General features: G+C 29.8%; 1 protein-coding gene across 2 annotated transcripts; it reads right to left on the reverse strand.

Annotated features, from left to right (window-relative positions):
- Positions 1-229: 229 nt before the first annotated feature.
- Positions 230-19,454, reverse strand: LOC142318784 (zinc finger CCCH domain-containing protein 10-like). Of its 2 annotated transcripts, XM_075355254.1 has the most exons (4): positions 19,321-19,454; positions 17,010-17,080; positions 13,946-15,265; positions 230-546 (listed from the first exon to the last, which is right to left on the reverse strand). In XM_075355254.1, exon 3 carries the CDS (start codon positions 15,233-15,235, stop codon positions 13,976-13,978), a length of 1,260 nt encoding a protein of 419 aa, XP_075211369.1. In that variant the 5' UTR covers positions 15,236-15,265; positions 17,010-17,080; positions 19,321-19,454; the 3' UTR covers positions 230-546; positions 13,946-13,975. The 2 variants fall into 2 exon arrangements, with proteins under 2 accessions (XP_075211369.1, XP_075211367.1); XM_075355252.1 differs by lacking the exon at positions 17,010-17,080 and having other exon boundaries at positions 19,321-19,433.
- Between the last annotated feature and the right edge of the window lie 1,583 nt (positions 19,455-21,037).

Raw genomic sequence — 21,037 nt, forward strand, 5'->3', positions numbered from 1 at the left:
TAAGAAGTACAAAAATCTGGGGAAAAAATTTACCAGTAATAGTATTTTCCTTCTGTTTTATTAAATAACAATCAGAAATAATAGGATCTAGGTATAATGTAATTTTGGTAAATTTTTGTAAATGTTTGATTAATGTAGTCACCTGTAAACAGTTTGATCAATGTCACCTGTAAACAGAAATATTTATTAGGGAGTTTAATGTTAAACAATGATAATTAAAATCATCGAATAATATAAACATTATTTTTATTGTTAATAAATATATCAATTAAAAACAAAAAAAAAAAACAATTTATCTACACAGTTTATATAAAAAAGTACAGATTCCTTCACTCACATCAGCCTTTTGCAAGTAAAGTTTAATTCACAAACTTAATTTACAGTATCATTAAATCACATCTAATTGTACACTTATCACTTTAAAATACATGAAAGTTCATGATATTAAGTTTATAATATATATATATATATATATATATATTTAGTCTCTAAAAACACTTTTGAAGTTGCATCACATCCACGTGCATCAGGTAAATTACATGACACCTGGAAAGAAAAACATGAAATTTTATAACTATCAACGTTAACAAAAATAAAGAAATTACATTCACAGAATCTAATCTTAATAAAATACAACATATGTATTTAATAAAAACAAACATTTTCCCTACAAATTTATTTCATTCTACTCGTCATTCTGGTCCAAAAGAAAAGAGATCCGTTGTGGGAGGGGGAAATATTACAGTCAATCAATATACAGATGACCAAATGGTGTTAGCATAATCATAAAAGAAACTACAGTTCATGATGGAGAGATCATAATTGGAGCATATTCTATGTAGAAATTGCATCTTCAGTGAAATATCAAAAAGGGAACAATGAGAAGAAGAGGAAGAAGGGCAGGGATGCTTACAGATATTAGGAAGGAAATAAACTATAAAGAAATGAATGAAAATGCTCACAATTGAGAAAAATTAAAGCTGAAATATGATGATAAATAGACTCACAAAATCTTAATCTTAATAAAATGAAAAGCCAAATATAAATATATTTAATGTTAAGTATACGCCAAATTTCTGAGACTTGCACTGGTTTATGGGAGTTGGTTCAAATTATTCAACAAATGATAAAAATAATACTGCACTTTACATTGAATCAAAATAAATATAAACTAATTAATATTTGTTTCAAACAAATCAATACAATTAACATTTCTAAAATGATTAAGTAAAAAAAAAAATTAATAAAAAATAAAAATATTATTTATTATTATGTTTAAAGATTTTACAAATGTTCAGTTATATTTTTAATAATATCATTGTATATGATAATAAACAACCAAGTATTACAATGAGGATCAACTCTAAAACACAGATGGCAACTAATAAAAAACATATGGCTAAGACGTCATTTTCCTGATAGCTTCGCCAAATGAGCTCTATTATTTCTGCATCCTGCACAAGGCTAACAACAGATTCTTGTTACTTGCAATTATAATTGTAGTATACATCATTATAACTAATTTAGTTACAATTATCAATACAATTAATTAACAGTTGCACTACATATAATCAGATTGATTAGTCAATAAGGTGATAAGTATAATATATTTCTGTTTGTTTATTTACACTGCTGACCTTCAACACATTACTTAAAGAAATTAATATTATTTAATTTGATATCAATCATATTAATAAAAATTAATTATTTAATAATAATTATCAATTTCAACCTATAAAAATAATAAATAAATATTTTTTTATAATTTTTTTTTATAATAAATATTTTAAATATTATTAATACCTTAAAAATAATATCTTATATTTAAAACACTGTAAAACCAATTAACTACATATATTTAATCTAAATATATTAGCTAAATAAAGCTCAATTTCAAGAAAATTTCTATTTTAACCTAATAAGATAATTCTTATGAATTAATATTACATTGATTTCATATATCCAAGTTTTTATTCAACAGAAAGTTAGGCAACTGTGTTCAGTCTGTATAATTTATTTTTCACAAGAAAATTAATATGCAACACTGTTCCAACAAAACGATTCCAGTCATTCATTTTTTTAAACTTAAAATCTACTTTTTTTAGTATTAGTTTGCTGATGAAAGCAGATTTATTGTAAAAAAAAATATTATTCTTAAATCTAAGTAATTTTTATTTGCAGTTAGAGCTCTTATCGTAATATTCATAACCACAGCTTCAAACTACATCTCTCTTTTTTCAGCAATTTCTAAATTAGCTATTTTATTTTCTAACAAATTGTGCTCATAGTTCATTCACAGATATTAGAAACTTATTATAGGAGCTTATATTATAATTACACCTAATATTATTTATAAACACAAGTACCTAAAATTTTTAAAATTACATATATAAATATGTATATATGACTTGTATGCTTTTCTATCCATAACACATTTTTTTCAACAATTATCTGAGCATTTTTTGCAGTTCAGTTTTGAGAATAATAATGAAAAAATACAATTAATAATTTAAAATTAATTATAAATGTTAAAGAATGGTGTAAGTAGTCAAAAAAGAAATCCTCAAATTGAAAACTCTCCATGCAATGTGCACGCACAACTTGCTTACTGTATACTTTATTTAACACTAAAGCTTACTGAAACTAATAATATAATGTAAATACATAATACTAAACAGAGACAGGTTACAGTCAGTCAATCTATTGAACCTTAAATTGTTCTTGTACTTTTTGTTTTTGCTGAACAGCTACCATAACATATGAATTATTGACTTTTATATACTGATAAATATAAAACACAAAATAATATTTTCATAACTTTTTGATTATGAAAAGGCAATATGATTCAATTCTGTATTTCTAAAACACAAAGATAGCTCACTTGTTTTATAAATATAAAACAAGTGAATATAGGCTACATATTAAACTTAAATGAAAATGTTATAATGCATTTTTTTCAACATTTCTTTTGCAATAATAATAATAATAATTTTTATAACATTAATAATTGATACAATGAGAAAAAAATGTAACTTTTAAAAACTATCTCATAAATTACCCAAAGAAAAATTTGCATGATAAACATTTCACTAATTAATCTATAGGCTGTATTTTATGGTCATCAAGAATATGGTATATGTAATCTTAACAAAAAAATTGATTACTCATAATGAAAACTAGTTAATAGAATTTTTGCTAAAATTAACTCCAAAAACTAACATCCTTAAAAGCAAACAATTTTATTTAAATGATTTCCATAACCTCTAAGCATATATATATATATATATATATGCTTATATTATATATATAAAAAACTTAGCCGGTCAGGGGGATCTGCTCCCTGGACCCCTTCTGTTGGTTATCCTCATGGTTGAGAGAATAATACAGATAAGTAACAATTAAAGCCTGAATAGCTCTCTTTCCTCCAATGTCTCCCTCATTCTTGACATAGAAGCTCCTGCTGTATATGAACACATCCCTTTTGGTTACCTCTGTCCACTTCCTTATATCTCGGGAAGGGATCAAGGTAGAGAGCTGAAAATTGGATTGTTAAAGATTATATAGCTGATTATTTTTATGTCAAAAAACGAAACAAAAACTGTATTAGGTTGTCGTCCAAGAGGAAAAATTTACAACTTCAAACCTTAAGGGGGCTAGGGCCTTGATCTATGGTTTAAATCCTTCCCTGGGATAACAAGAATGTTGGTTGGTTCTTATGTGATGCTGTTGCAAACAGCCAGAACTGCCACAAATTTTGCATTTATATATTACAGACATTCAGTATAAGATATTCTCAGGGTCAGTAAAGAATAGTGAAGAGAAATCAAATGTTACTTCAAAACCAAAAAAGTTCACTTGTTGTGATAAAGGTTCTACTTTGATCTGCTACGTTCTGAACCAAGCGATATGTAAAGTTATACTTCATTGCCTTACAGATACCATGCACAGGTAAAAAATCAAACAAATCTTTCTACATAAACCACGTGGTATTTTTCATATAACAAACCAAACTAATTTATCATAAATTCCCTATAAAACAGGTCAGCTGAATAGCAACAGATTTAAAAATAATTTTAATTAAAATACTGTAGCAATTTGTAAAACTCAAATGACAACGGTAAGCATTAGCCTATTATATATTACTAAAGTATTATTAAATGGAGCACATAAATGCTCAGTTATATCAAAATAACTATAAAGAATACATTTAGTAAAAATAAAAATAATAATTCAACTTAATCAATTGTTAATAAATAACATTAATAATACATATTTTATTTCTGTTTGAAAGAAAAGTTAAATTTTTGCTTAAAAGACAAGTTGTTGCCTTTACCAGTTTAACTAATTATGAGTGATTGAGTAATATAAGTAAACTGTACTGTACAATCAATATTAAACAGTTCTTTACCAGTTATCAAAGTTAGAGATCGTATTCTTATAAAAATAAAATTACCTGCCTTATTTTTATACAAATGAAAGTAAAGTTATTACCAATATACACGTAATAACTACACGGTAATTTCATACACGGAAAAAAATATATATATGAAAATTATGATCCTCAGTTACAGCAGATACATAAAACTTACAAGTATAAAAATTAATAAGGAAAACACATACACATTATACAATATTTATAAAATATTAACAACACTTAAAGCTAAAACCATCCTGTACCCATTGTTTGTACTACCTATTGACAAGATCTTCTGTCATTCTTGCGGTAAACATTTTAAGTGACACTTATATATCTTTGCTGATTATTTTTTTAAATTATTATTACTTATGCACAAACTTTTTATGCAATTTTTTTTAAAAGTGAAGAATGAATTCAAGTACATTGCATGATTTCACTCTTCAATTTTTAACTTTTCATGTTGAAAGAATAGATCAGACATCAATCAAGGATGAAAATATAGATCAGAGAAGACTATTCTGTAGATTATAAATGGGAACTAAAAATAAACAAGTCCCAAAAGAGTCTTCAATAGATTTAGATAGTGAAGAATATATAAAAAATTATTACGTACGATTTTGATATTCAGCAAAGAAGGAGTGCTTGCCAGAGGTGTAATCAGAGATATAGATTCAATTTTATGGTACACTAACATTACATTCAGTACAATATTATTCATATATAAAACTGTGGTTGAACCAATAGCTACATACAGATCTGACTGTTGGAGTTAAATAGTTGAAATATGAGCACGTTGAAGCCATAAGCACTTTTTTTATAATGTTCACGTAATATATCAAGGCTGTAACTTATTAGAAATAAGACAATCATATTTACCTGAATGAATTTAGATTTTTGTTGGATGCATTTTGTTTACTGAAGCAAATCAAAGAAACTTTTTATTCTAATCAATATGTTAAGACCTATAAAATATTACTTTAAACATAATTTTGCACATATTATAATTTTCAATCACTTTGTTAAAAGTCAGAACAATACAGATTTCAATAAATAAAATATGGCAGGGACTATATGACATGTACAATCCAGCACAAATCCTACATACTAAACTTATTAGGAAGTGCAAACTAGCAAAAAAAGAGTGGATTAAAAAAAGTGTTCAGAAGTGGAAAGAGAATTGAACATTGGTAAAATAGATGGAGCATACAGGAAAATTTTGAGGTACATAAATTAAAATCTAATAATGTGTTAAACAATGATGGTACACCGATTTATAATACAAAATGTGTAAAAGTCGATAGGTGTAATATATTGAAGAGTTATAGGGAGAAAATGGTGTTATAGAGGAAGAAGAGGTTGAAAAGTAAGAAACAATACTGAGATCTGAATTTAGGAGAGCATTAAAAGATTTGAATGACAGAAAGGCTCCTGGAATAGACGGAATACCTGTAGAATTACTGCACAGTGCAGGTGAGGAAGCGATTGATAGATTATACAATCTGGTGTGTAATATTTATGAAAAAGGGGAAGTTCCGTCAGACTTCAAAAAAAGTGTTATAGTCATGATACCAAAGAAAGCAAGGGCAGATAAAAGTGAAGAATACAGAACAATTAGTTTAACTAATCATGCATCAAAAATCTTAACTAGAATTCTACACAGAAGAATTGAGAGGAGAGTGGAAGAAGTGTTAGGAGAAGAACAATTTGGTTTCCGGAAACTATAGGGACAAGGGAAGCAATTTTAGGCCTCAGATTAATAGTAGAAGGAAGATTAAAGAAAAACAATCCAACATACTTGGGATATATAGAAAAGGCTAGAAAAGGCATTCAATGACGTAGACTGGAATAAAATGTTCAGCATTTTAAAAAAATTAGGGTTCAAATACAGAGATAGAAGAACAATTGCTAACATTTACAGGAACCAATCAGCAACAGTAATAATTTAAGAACATAAGAGGGAAGCCGTAATAAGAAAGGGAGTCTGACAAGGATGTACCCTATCCCCATTACTTTTTAATCTTTACATGGAACAAGCAGTTAAAGAACAATTTAGATTCGGAGTAACAGTACAAGGTGAAAAGATAAAGATGCTACGATTTGCTGATGATATAGTAATTCTAGCTGAGAGTAAAAAGGATTTAGAAGAAACAATGAATGGCATAGATGAAGTCCTACGCAAGAAAATAAACAAGACAAAACAAAAGTAATGAGATGTAGTAGAAATAACAAAGATGGACTACTGAATGTGAAAATAGGGGGAGAAAAGATTATGGAGGTGGAAGAATTTTGTTATTTGGGAAGTAGAATTACTAAAGATGGACGAAGCAGGAGCGATATAAAATGCCGAATAGCACAAGCGAAACGAGCCTTCAGTCAGAAATATAATTTGTTTACATCAAAAATTAATTTAAATGTCAGGAAAAGATTTTTGGAAGTATATGTTTGGAGTGTCGCTTTATATGGAAGTGAAACTTGGACAATCGGAGTATCTGAGAGGAAAAGATTAGAAGCTTTTGAAATGTGGTGCTACAGGAGAATGTTAAAGATCAGATGGGTGGATAAAGTGACAAATGAAGAGGTGTTGCGGCAAATAGATGAAGAAAGAAACATTTGGAAAAATATAGTTAAAAGAAGAGACAGACTTATAGGCCACATACTAAGGCATCCTGGAATAGTCGCTTTAATATTGGAAGAGCAGGTAGAAGGAAAAAATCGTGTAGGCAAGCCACGTTTGGAATATGTAAAACAAATTGTTTTGTAGGGGGTATACCGAAATTAAATGACTAGCACTAGATAGGGAATCTTGTAGAGTTGCATCAAACCAGTCAAATGACTGAAGACAAAAAAAAGACAAAAAAAAAACTGTGATTTTAATTTCGTGACCAATCGGACCTTGAAAAAAATAACCCTCATACATACAGAAACAAGAAATAACAATAAATATAAAATGCATAATTTTTATAACCTGAAAAATTAAACATGAATGTAAATTGTTAATTATCACATTTAACTCAATAAATAAGTTCATATTACAACATAAATAATTTGTGTTACTTTTGACGAAGTATGAACAAAAATATTTCACCATTAGATATACAACAAATATCACTCTACAATCTAACAACTGTTTTTAGACCATTAATTTCTACCAGCAAGTAATAGAGTGATTTAAGTACATACAAAAAAATATTTTTGCCAATACAAATCAACAAATAAACAATTATAAAAAACCTGGTGGTAATGATTTACTGTATGATGAGAGCATTTCATAAGACTTAAAAATTAATTACTTGAAAATTATTTTTATCATTATCACCTTACTAATTTTCTTATGGAAAAATGCAATTGTTGTAAAAAGATGTTTCATAACTGATTTGTACAACAATAAAAACATACAAAAATTGAACCACTTGAAAACTTTTTTTTTAACAAATTTTCTAATTAATGGCAATTCTATGGTTAAATGTAAATTATTCCTACCCTAATTATCTGTTTAAAGAAATAATAAAAGAATGTTTTGAGTCAATAACCTGAAAAATAAGTAGAAGATCATTACAGGTGCTAGGAGTGATTTTTCAAGCTTGTTTAAACTGTACTATTTTTTTTAAATTGCAGAAATCAAAGAGAAAGACTGAAATTAAATTAAAAACCAAGTAAAAAATTTGGCAGAAGTGACATTCAAATCTGCTTCTTCTCTTCGGTTTTCTCTTTAGAAAACAAGTTTGGCAGAATAATGCCTGTGAAAATTACCTGCTATAAAAAAACTATAATTTTAATCCTACAAAAGAAAATATGAAAGCTGGATAAAAACAAGAAAAGAAACCTCTTAAATCTTTAAAAATCAAAAATAAATTATGAAAAACAACAATGCAAATTTTTAGAAGAAAATTTCACTAAAAATAATACAAGAGTTTTTTACCAAATTTTTAAATCCAAATTATCAGGTTTTAACCAAATTTTTTCTAACTTTAAAAATTAGAAGGGGAGACCTAATAATGAATAATCAAGAAAATCTAAAACAATTAGCCAAATACTTATCTATTAGAAGAACAATCAGAATTCTCAAAATTTCCGGCCACTAAATGCAGAAAAAAAAAAACAAAATCACTTAAAAATAATAAAACTGTGAAGAATACAATTCAGTTGCAGAAATGGCGACATATGCCAGCAATGAGCTATGCATAAAATTTGAAACAATGTTTATTTTTATTGTCCCAAATTTTTTTAAAGAAACTTGGAAAATGGTCAAAATTGCAGAAGATTGGAAAAACGCTTTAATACATCCTTTCCACAAAAAAAGATATAACTAAAAAACAAAACTACAGAGGAATTTCACTAATGTTAGTCACATATAAAATTGTATCCAAAACATTACTAAAGAAAATACAGCCAACAATAGAAAAAGAAATTAAAGAATATAAAGTGAATTTAGACCTGGAAGAAGTTGCACAGAATAAATCTTGATCTAAAACAAATCTTACGATACCACAAAATTAGCAACACCTTTTGTAGATTTTAAGAAAGCCTATGACTCCATTGTTAGGAAATCAGAATTTAACCACTGAAGAATTTAAAATAGACCCCCAAAATAATAAAAATTAAAAAAGAAGCGTTAACACAAAATCCAAAATAAAATTCTTAGGGGAACTTTCAGAACAATTTGAAATTAAAACCAGAGACAGACAAAGAGATGAATTATCATCTTTTTGAGGTGAGGAAGTTCTTGAAATCCACACTTCCTCAAAGCTTGTTTTCCAACATGTGATGAGTGGACTGGAGTATTGTCATGCAAAAGCAAGGCATCTTTGGTTAGCTTCCCTCACTGTTTTTCCTTTATTGCTGCCTGTAGCTTCTGAAGATAGTCAGCGTAGACGTTACCAGTGATAGTCCGCTTGGACTCCACACATTCAATCAAAAAAATTTCCTCACTATCCCAAAAAATTGAGGCCATGATCATCCCAGCCAATGGTTGGGTCTTGAATTTTTTGGGCATCAGGGATCTTTGTGTTTCTACTTTATGGATTCTTGTTTGGTTTCAAAATACCAGTAAACAACCCGTTTCATCATCAGTCACCAACTTGCTGAAAAAATTCTTAGGATTCCTTTTAACACAGCTGCAAGTTCTCCATACTGAACTGCGTGTGACATTGTTTCTGATATGGTGTGAGGTGTTGTGGGACCATTGGGAACTGACTTTTGTTATGTTTAAACGGTCATGAAGTATTGTTATGGTTCCTTTGGACACCCACATTCTGTAGCAAGTATTGCAACCCTAACATGCCCGTCTTCAATAACCAATCTGTACACTTTCTGGCAAATGTCGAGTGTGGTAACTTCCACATGTTTTCCACTGCAGGAATCATCTTCGATGGATTCCCTGCCCCACTTAAATTGTATGAACCAGAATTTCAATTGGTATTGTCAAGGCGCATTATCACCATCGCCATACACAGTCACCATCCTACTATGGATGTCCTTCGGACATTTCCCTTCTTAGGTGAGAAAATTTATGACTGATGCTCCAATTTCTCCAAATCCATTGCCACAGCCAGGTTACTAACTTCGGGGGACTACTGCATCAACACTTGTAAAAGAAATTCAATCACAATTAGATCATGGCACTCAAATATTATGAACTACACATAGGTATCAAACACATCTCAATATGCAACTCGCAACACCCCTAGGTGGGTAACTTTTATTTTGAGGGCTCTGTTTAAAAACGAAGTGAAACCCAAAATTCAAACAAGTAAAATTGGACGATAAAGTTCCTGTGAAAAACAGAATGGTTTTTCAACATCAAAGATAATAAAAGTCAATCCAATAAAATGTCCATAAGCAAAGAAATAGTCCAAAAATTTAAATATCTGGAAGAAAACATTAAACCAAATGTAACTGAAAAAATGGCACGAAAAGCAGAATACAAAAAATGTAAATCATCAATCAGCTCACAAAGAACATTTACAACAAAAGATTACTGTCACGTAACTCAAAAATTAAGGCATTATAAAACTGTGATCCTACCAAAAGCACTATATAGTGAAGAATGTTCACAGTGCTTTTCAAAACAAGAAATAAGAAAAGTAGAAAAATGAACTTAATAAAAATTAAAGGATCAAAATATGAAAATGGAATTTACAAATAAAAAATTGGAAAAGAAATTTACAAAGATATAGAAAAAATTGGGGATTTAGTAAAAAAAAGAAGTTTAAGATTTTATGGATATTTGTAGAGAATGATTGACAAAAGAAATAATTAATCTTTATAAAAAAAACCCTCAAATACTGCATGGTTTACAGAATAGAAAAATATCTGAAAACATTAAACATCTCTAGAATGTGACTAAAGACAGAGATGAATTTAAAAACTGAAATAAGAATCAATGTTTCCAGAGAGTAATGGAACAACATCAGAGAGAAACAGCTTTTTTTTTGCTCAGAGAAAAAAAGAAAGGGGGCACACATGAATGGATGGATCAAAGAAAGGAAACAACTAAGCAAAAAAATGAATTCCTTTTGGGAAATAGAACTCCAGACTAAGTGAACACAATCCTTAGTGGTCAGAACGAAAAAAAAAAGAAAAATTAGGAATTAAAATGTTATCTTTATACTGATTAAAAATATTTATTTATACATATTCTTAAAGTTGTGTTAATAACTGATAAAAAATTTATAATTTGTTTTGAGGAACAAACTTAAATTAAATTGAAAATCTATCAACAATCTGACAAAACATATGAAAACAGAATCATCAATGCCAAACTATCAATAAACGATATCAACTTCTTCTCTATTTGCAACACTGTAGTGCAGTGGAGGTTGTTGAGCTCAAGTTATTACGAAATATTTTTAGAAAGTATATAATCAGAAAATAAAATACCATTCCCATCCAACACTGATTGCGGCCCAAGATCTCACAAATATATATATGTATACACATACAGAATTTTGTAACAGTTTTTTATATTAACGTTTCAAGATGTTAAAGCACTAAGGAATAAAAAAAAAAAAACAACACCATGACTGTTACGAATATTTTTATTTTTTGACTGTCACAAAAATAAAATAAAATAAATAAATGACTTGAGAACCAAAGAAAAGGTAAAAGATAAATGATGAAGAATAAATTAACTACAAATATCATCACCTGTAGGGAGAAGGAATTATCAATGATTTATAATTTGGTTCAAATTTTTACATGCCACATAATTCCTAAGTTGAGGAAGGGTTTTCCTCAGGAAAACAACTGTTCTCAAACGGCTTGTTAATATGCAGAATATCAGCTCACTGCAACATATATTTTAGAAATTGAATAAAAAATCATTGATTAACATTGAGTATTGCGTCACTCTCACCCTGAATAACAATACCTCAATCTCCTAATGAATTGTTAATTGAATGGATGACGACTAACACATCATTCATAGAATAAAATTAATTATCCCTTTTCATGGTTTCTCTGTTTTGCTTTTCACTTCTAATCTCCAATAACCTGCTGATCCCTAACTCTGTGGTGGTGTGTTGGTTTAGGATATATATCCATGGATCTATGCTACATGGTTGTGGAAACTTGAACTCATTTGGGTCACTGCATCCATAGTATTTATGTGATTTATAGGAGAGGTTTTATATAATTTCTGTGTATAATGAAAAATAATACAAACAACTCAGTTGAAACTAGAGAACTTCTATACTACCTGTGTCCAAAAAAGTGATCAACTGTGAGAGTAAATGACAACTTTCTATTACTTACATTATATTTACATTACAACTAATATGTGTAACTAATAAACTGCACTTTTAAAATGATATACAAGATGTTTTAAAAACAATATAAATGAAATATAATCAATTTTTATGTTAATTTTAAAAAAAATAATGTACAAGTAATTTTAATATAATTTTCAAAACACCCAATTCTCTTAAACACTGTAAACATTTATCTATTTACTAAAACAAAACTATTTAAAAAAAACTACATCAAACAAGAACGTTACAATTCAACTTAACACAAAGCAAAAACTATTTAACTTAATTATGTAACAAATGAACAAGCTAAATAAATAATTTGTGTATTTTTAGGTTCATACTTTGGTGGTAGAAGTTAATTAGCGGACACACACATATATACAAATAATTAACTGCTTTCACCTGAACAAGTAAATAAAAAAACATGCAATTCATATTAGTATTTGTTATGCATATAAAAAAGTCAAAATCACAAATTCCTTAATTTTTGTTGTAAATTTATGAATAACTGAGAAATATATATACAAATATTAAAGATGATACAGAGCCTAATCAGACAAAATCAATTATAAAAATGTTATAGCATGTTAGAACAAAAAAAAAAAAATTAGGACAAAAATTACAGCAGTTTTAATCTAAACTGATAAAAAATATCAGATGGTTGAAAATTGAAAAACTGGGACCATAAACCTTTATACTTTCACTAGTCGAAATAATAAATCACTATTTAAAAATGTTAATCATTATTACATTTATAAAACAATAATAATACTTGAATACTTCTTCAAAAAATTTAATTACTTGAATTTTAGTTGTAAGATAATGAAAAAGACTTCGAAAGGCAAACTGGGAAATGGAATGATAGAATATGAAAAACAAGCATGAGATTACGCACAGAAAACGACACAGTAATGAGGTTGGGTGAAATAGATGTGAAAATGTGGGCATAACAGCTAAAGAAAGTGCAGCATTTTAAACAATTAGAAAATAGGAGAAGGATTAGTTTCAATGATAAAATTCACAACAAAATAACTGAAATATCAGGAGTAATTTAAAATCCCATCACTGTATATGAAATAAGATCACAATGTGAAAGATAGAAGAAAAGGAAGGAGATCTTTTTCAAAATACAATTGCTGTCTATTTTAGCATAAAGGATCAAGTACTTGACTCAACAGAGAAGGGTCTCAACTAATCGCGGTGAAGACACCAAATTTCTAAATGCAATAGCAAGTAAAACAAATTATGGGATGATAGAAGAAGAAAAGCCTAGAATTTGTAAATTTAAATTTATGAGAGAAAGGCTGAAGTAATTTGGCCATGAAAAGTATAATAGAAGGAAGGTTACATTAAACACATGATGGAAAATCTGGGAATAAAGAAAGTGACCAAATTCTGTACATAAAAAAGATCAGAGAGTTTAAGTATGAAAAGTAAGAAAAAGAGATATTTACAGATATACATTGCTGAAGGAGGCTGTGAAGAGAGTAACCTGCAAGAAATAGAAACAGCTTAAGATGAAATTAGAGATTTGCTAATTATATCTACACATATACATCATCAGTAATAATTAATCATAGAAGTGGTAAACAGTTGGCCAGCAGAGAAATACAACACATTCTTAAAACTGGATAACAAAGAAACATATGATTACAAAAAAATATTGTCCCATGAAAAACTACTTGATGAAAGAGAAAAAGTATCTGCATTTTCTTAGTTAAATAAAACATAATGCAGACTTCAGTATAATGCAAACTTTTACAATTGTTATTCTTCTTACCTGAGTTACTTTGCAAGCAGTAAATGATGTTTAGTGGCTCATATCTGGTGGAGGCGGTTGTAATACAGTGCGCGACATCTGCATCACAGTGCGTGACATAATGGGATAAGAGACTAGAGGTGCTGAGGGAGCACTAATGGACAAAGGCAAAGGTGGCAAAGGTGGTGGTGGTATCTGTGTATCAGAAGGTGGAGCACCTTGCTGTGCCATAGTCACAACTGGAGGAGGCATTTGTTGGACAGGTGCCATTGAGACCGCTGCTATTGACACAGGAGTGACAGCTGCCAATGACACAGGCACTGTAGCAACACTTGCTGTCACTGTTCTCAAAGCTGCATTTACCATTTGCTGCGCTGTAGGGGCTTGCTGCATCTGATTTGCTCCAGGCACTGAGTTTGTTATTGTTACAGCAGGGACTGTCATTGTTGTCAGTCCAGCAGCATTTTTTTCACGAAGCCTCAATTGTGCATTCTGTTCCAACAAAAATTCATTTGTCACCTGCAAATCATAAACCTTTTTTTTAAGTTCACTAACCCTTTCACGCAGTATCATATTTTCTTCCTCCAACATCATATACGTTCTTTCTGGTTGCAGCCGGTTAGAATAATGCCCACCATTTTCAAATCGATTTACATTATTATCAACTACATTATCCACTGGATCATTTTCTTCTAAAAAAGATCTTTTTAATTCTGGCTCATAATAATCCTCCACATATTTACTTTTTTTATCATTGCAATCATAAGCACTTCTTCTTTTAAAAATATTTTCTTCTACCTTCATCAATGGAGAAGGAGATCGTCCTTCAATTCTTCTGTACTCACTGGCAGTTACATGCCTGTATCTACAGTTTTCATCCCAACATTCACCCCACAAATACAGTTTACATAAAGGTGAACCATTCTCTTCTGGTGATCTACTTCGTGGTCTCTTATCATTCACATCCGTCAGATGGGGTGGTAATTCACCAGTTTTTCTGTAATATAATTCATCTTCTGGAGAGCTATGTATAAATTTGCAGTGTTTGCTTCTGCGACAAACACCATTTTGAAAATCGTGACAAAAATGGAACATTCTCTTTTGTGATTCTGGATGTTGAAATTTGCAAGCTGAACCACGATTGCAGATATTACGCAAAAAATCACGACAAACCATGTCTCTTTCATGTCTTCTTTCATGCCTTCTTTCATCCCTTTTCCTATTATCATAATCGCTTGATCTCCTATCTGTTCTTCTTCTTTTAATGTCTCTCCTCTCATCATAGTCATTACATTCAGAGCCACTACCCATATCGCAGCTTGCCAATTGACACTTGAATATCTGAAATGTTATAGCATAAAATTAAATATTTATACAGAATATGTATAACAATGTATCTACACAGAATATGTATTTTTACAAAACACACACACATACACACACCCACACCACTCAGTTACTCTTTTTCTGTATGAAGAATCTTGGTGATTTAATTTAAATCTTAATTAAATTAATGGTTTGTAAACCTAATAATTCCCATATATATTAATTCATTACTCATAATTAATGATTAGTTATTTAATCAAGGGTCCGCTTAATTTTCATTAATAATTCAATTTATTAAAACATCTTTACACATAATTTTATACTATTTTCATGATAATTTGTGACAAATCATATATTTTTTAATATAATTTTAATTTCAAAATTAGAATACACTTGAAAATTGTACATCAAAAATTTATTTAAAATTCAAAACCAGAGCCCTTTCAAAATTGATAAGCTGCCATCATTAGTATTAAAAATAACAAAACACTGATTAAAAATAAAAGAAAATGATAATCATAAAATAATAATGGTAAAATGTGAATAATTACAATATTCTACATAAGAGGATTTTTATAAATCCTTAAAATATACAAAATTGTTGATTAAAATCATAAATATTATTAGACAATCCCAGTTGAAACTTAAGACTTTGGAGTGACTTTCTACTTTTGACTAAGAATGGTTACTTGAAAACATGTGAAAATCCTCTTTCTGTAGTATGTTGTTAAGTACTATTCATTTTTTTATTAACTGTTTTCATTTTAACATTATTTCTTCTTTTACTTAAATTGTGCTAGGGTCTTTTTTTACCTTTACCCCAGTGTTTCTCAACTTGTAGTCTGTGGCCCCTAGGGGCGATGAGAGATTCAAAGGGGGTTCACTGGACATTTTATTTTCATTAAAATAATATTAATCTTGCCATGCTGCTTACAGCTGGGATAATTGTAATCCACATTTAGGGGCTCGAGAACCATGGTTTCAGTAAAATTTAACATGAATATTAGGTACAGTTACTGCTTCCCTTTGAGAGGAAGAGGTGAATAGCCAACCCTTGTGTAAATTTTTTTCAAGTATATTTTCTTCTGGCTGGTCAATTCTACCTCAAACCCCTGTGTCAGGGTGGACCATTGTCTTCTTACCCATCCCCCACGAAACCTATCCCTCTCTGTTTTAAGTGAAGTTGGGACTACTGAAAATGTCTCTTGTTCGTTTCAATGGCAGAGCAAGCAGAGTGAACAACCTCTATTTCTTTAGCTTTTTTCTTACAGTGAATTTTTGTAATATTATACAATCAGTGAGGTGTTCTACTTTTGATCAAATAATTGAGTTCACAATGAAACTACGATTTTCAATTCATTCATAATCTTATTTATATATGGATCAGTGGTTAAAGAGCAGATCACTGCAACACAAGATAGACAATAATTTGAGTAAATTTAATATTGTAGAAAATATTAGTAGTGCACATAAAAATCCTTCACAGAAAAAAAATCACACAAATATAATCTATCTTATTTACAGATGGGATTTTCTGTTTTAGATAAATTTGACAGACAGACCTCAGTACGTTCTTGGTAGTGAAGTGTTACAGAATGAATCTATGAAACTTTTGAAGTTCTGACCTCATCTTGACACAAAATGTAAAGAATTGGTTAATAAGTCAATAGAATATTTTCAAAACAAAACACTGCAATATTTTGTTCACAGAATTTAATTATGGTGTATGTGGAACAAAAAATGAAAATGCTGTTCTTGCCTCTTATGAAGTCACTCTTCTGACTGCTAGCAATGAACATCCCCATACAATTGTGGAACACTATATTTTACCTGCAACAAAAGCGATAGCAAAGAACTTGTTTAGTGAAAAACATGCCAACAAGGTGTCTGCAATATTGTTATCTATCAGAAGTATGAAAAGAAGAATTGACAATATGGCTCAAACTGTGAAAAACGGTTATGTAATAATGAATATTTTGCATTACAGTTGAATGAAAGTCACGAAATTTCAAAAAATGCTAATCTGGTAGCTTTTGTGCGATATGATGATGAAAATAAAGTTTGTGAAGATTTTTTTTGAGTGAATCAGTACCTCTTCATGTAACTGCTGAAGCCATTTTCAATGTTTCAATGACTTTATAATTATAAAGTACCATGGGAAATTGTGTAAGAGTAAGCACAGATGGTGCTAAGGCAATGTCAGGAATATATAAAGGTTTGATCGCATGTATCCAGAAGATCACACCTCTTGTCAAATGAACACATTGTTTATAAACTGCCAAGTACTAGCTAAATATGGTATGCCCTAAAATATGAAAACCTAGATGAGGCAGTAAAGGTTGTCACTTCTATTTAGGACCTGTACTCTTAACAGGCAGTAATTTTCTGCTCATTGAAATGAAATGCGAAGTGATCATAATGAACACTTATTACTGCAAACAGAAATTTTCTGGCTGCATTGTGGAAAGATTCTGACATGGATGTTTGAGCTTCGTGATGAAGTAAGGCTGTTTCTCATAAATTCTAAATTTGAGTTAATACACAATTTGAATGATTTCATATGGTTCTTGACACTTGCTTATTTGCACATTATTAACATCTTGAATACTCTTAATTATAGTTTTCTAAGTACATACATCTGTCACTCTGTTTTCCGTGCAAGAAAAGATAGAGGCAACAGTCAAGAAATTAGAAGAAATTTGTGATGCAACCGTGTGAAAGGAATATACAATCCTTTCACACACTGAGTGATTTCATCGATTTCAGAGAACAAAACCTTTCTAGTGATGTTGCTGAAAGTATGATTGAACATATGAGGTTACTGGTGTCTCAACTATGTATTTTCCGATCTCTCAAAAAAAAAAAACTTATTGAATGAAAACTCCCTTTCTAGACTCTGAATATAAATTTTCTTCTGTTGAAGAATAATATTTATCGAGCTGTCTTGTGATTCGACATTCAAAATGTTGTTTTATTTGGAGTTTTGGTTCCAATCTAAGACTGTTTATCCTGAAATTCCAAAAGGATGTAAGACATCAGTTGCTGCCACTTGCCACTAAATATCTGCGTCAGACATATTCTCATCTCGTACATATAAATGACAAATACTGGAATAGACTTAACATGGACCTGATCTGCATCTGAAAATATCCAGACATACGAAAGTTGACAACTGAAAAATAGCATCAGCCTCACATTAAGTGAGTGTTGAATTCATAGTACTAGGCCTAACTGGTATGATTATATTTTTCCAAACATCTCCATTTACAAAATTGCATTGTCATGACACATTTAGTGTTGTAAAATTTTAATTTATCACATAATTTTTATGATATATGAAATATATTTAAATCAATCACACAAAGGACTTACTGTTTCAGAATGACAAAGTCTTATGATGTGAAAGGTTTCTTGTAAAACCGACAGAATATCATTCTATAATGCCATGCATAACATAGGCCCATAAGCTTAATTCATTAAAGACAAAATGCTTAATACAAATTTGTAACTAGAAAAAAATCAAATTCCTTAATTAAAATTAACTTCAACTAAATATTTTCCCATAATACAAACAATATTCCCATAATACAAACATGCTAAAGCATGTATAATACTTATACTTCCTTCACATATATATTATGGAGTTTTTCATTTTTATTAAAGTGAATGAATCATAAACATTTTAAGAAATACATAAGCAACATACAATAAATTTAAGCAAGCACTAAAACAGAATTTCCTACTAAAAATAAAAACCACAACATAGAAACTGTCCAAGTAAAAAAAAAAAACATAACCGTAAAAAATGTTCACCGAATACGTTATTTAATAATATTGAAAGTACACTTACAAAAACAGAAAAAAGAACATGGAAAAGCGTGTAAGTCACGTCCAAATGAAAAAAAATCAGTAGCCAATACCAGTTCAAAATTAAACCAGAAATTATACACCTGTCAAAATAATATCTTATGAATCAATTGCAGACATCCCGAGTTTGTAACAACATTCTTTTATCATTTTTATGCAATCCCTTCCATTCAAACGAAATAAATTAAAGAACAAATACTTACTTCACACAAATTACGATACTATATCATGCAGAAATAATCTTCGAAAACATACGAAAAATTAAAAACAAATCAAATTGATTATTTTCCCGAACTACCACCATTTATGATGTGTAACTCATGTAAACTTGTTCAAATTTTTTTAATGATCGTGATGGGACGATTGGCAAACACAAAAAGTAACTTCTTAGACTAACTTTTAGGTTGATTTAAAAGAGAACTCACCTTATATTTTCACCACCAAAACGATCTCATATTCTTGATTGCGTTTATTTAATAAAGCAAAGGTAATACTAATATCTTATGAGACATAATTTCTACTCAACTATTTTAGACTTCAACTGTTTTTGTAATAGTCTACAGAAGTAGAATTTTTCTTATACTCTGCAGAAGATATCTACGTGTTACAAGGTAAAATCTTAAGAATTATACGGGGAATCAGCGGCAATAGTGAAAAATATTATACTTTCGCAATTGATTATTACAGGTGCACAGGGAAGTGAAATGTACAGGAAAAGATGTTGTTAGATGAAGGTTTTCTAAACAAGATAATTTTCAGCGATGAAGCTACTTTCCATATTAGCGGCAAAGTAAACCGTCATAACGTGCGAGTTTGGGGAAATAAAACCCACACGCTTATGTGGAATACATTCGGGATTCTCCGAAAATAAACGTTTTTTGTGCGATCTCTCGTGAGGCAGTGTATGGGCCGTTCTTTTTTATGGAAACGACAGTAACCGGCATGATATACCTGGATGTATTACAATTATGGCTTATGCTTCAGCTACTCAACGACTTTATTTTGCAGCAAGATGGTTGTCCTGCCCGTTTTCATAACGAGGTTCGAACACAACATTACCTCGGCGATGGATAGGACGTGCGTCTGAAGAAGACCAACACATTATGCTGTGGCCGCCAAGATCATCAGACCTCACGCCATGTGATTTCTTTTTCTGAGGTTACGTGAAAGATAACGTGTTTATCCCATCAATGCCGCTCGATATCGCTGAGCTAAAGGATCGCATAATCAATGTAATCAACTCTATCGAAAATGACATGTTAGAACGAGTTTGGCAAGAGCTAGACTTTCGTGTTTATGTCCGCCGTGTCACCAGAGGAGCACATATTGAACATTTATAGATTTTAACAAAAACTGTTTGAGCCCCTGCATCATCTCGTATAACTTTGATTTAGATAAGTGAAATTCTTTTTTTGTACTGAATTTTTGTAACTCCTAAGAATATTATAAAACGCTCTGTGTAAAGGGTTGCGTATTTGCAGTTTGTTCCGAATTTGTTAGAAATATCTAACAAAAGTATCGTGTAAAATTAATTTTTTTCATTAACAGATGACGAATAATAAAAATCAAATTTAACATTTATTAAAAGAATAATTTAACCTACAGAAATTCGAACTACAAAATTTACAATAAATCTTTGCATGGGAGTCAGTCCAAATAGTTATGAATAATTAATTTTATTGTTAGTCTGTTTCTTTTATCTGGAGTCAGCAGAACGTTTATTTTAATGTCCGTTGTTCATTCTTACACGATTTCGCTTTAATCACGTATTGAAATTTATGATCGTCTATACGCCTAAAAATAAACGTCATGATTAATTTTTTTTAAATAAAAGGAGTAAATGATTTATGTTACAATAAACATTATTCAAAATTTTATGTTTCCTTAAATCATACTTTTCTAAGGTCTTTGAATCAAAGT

Source organism: Lycorma delicatula, chromosome 2 (assembly GCF_047948215.1).
Source record: "Lycorma delicatula isolate Av1 chromosome 2, ASM4794821v1, whole genome shotgun sequence".
NCBI classification, from domain to species: Eukaryota; Metazoa; Arthropoda; class Insecta; order Hemiptera; family Fulgoridae; genus Lycorma; species Lycorma delicatula.

Bases quoted from the DNA above. Each gene is read 5' to 3' on its own strand.
- LOC142318784 (XM_075355254.1), bottom strand. From the start codon at position 15,235: ATGGGTAGTGGCTCTGAATGTAATGACTATGATGAGAGGAGAGACATT.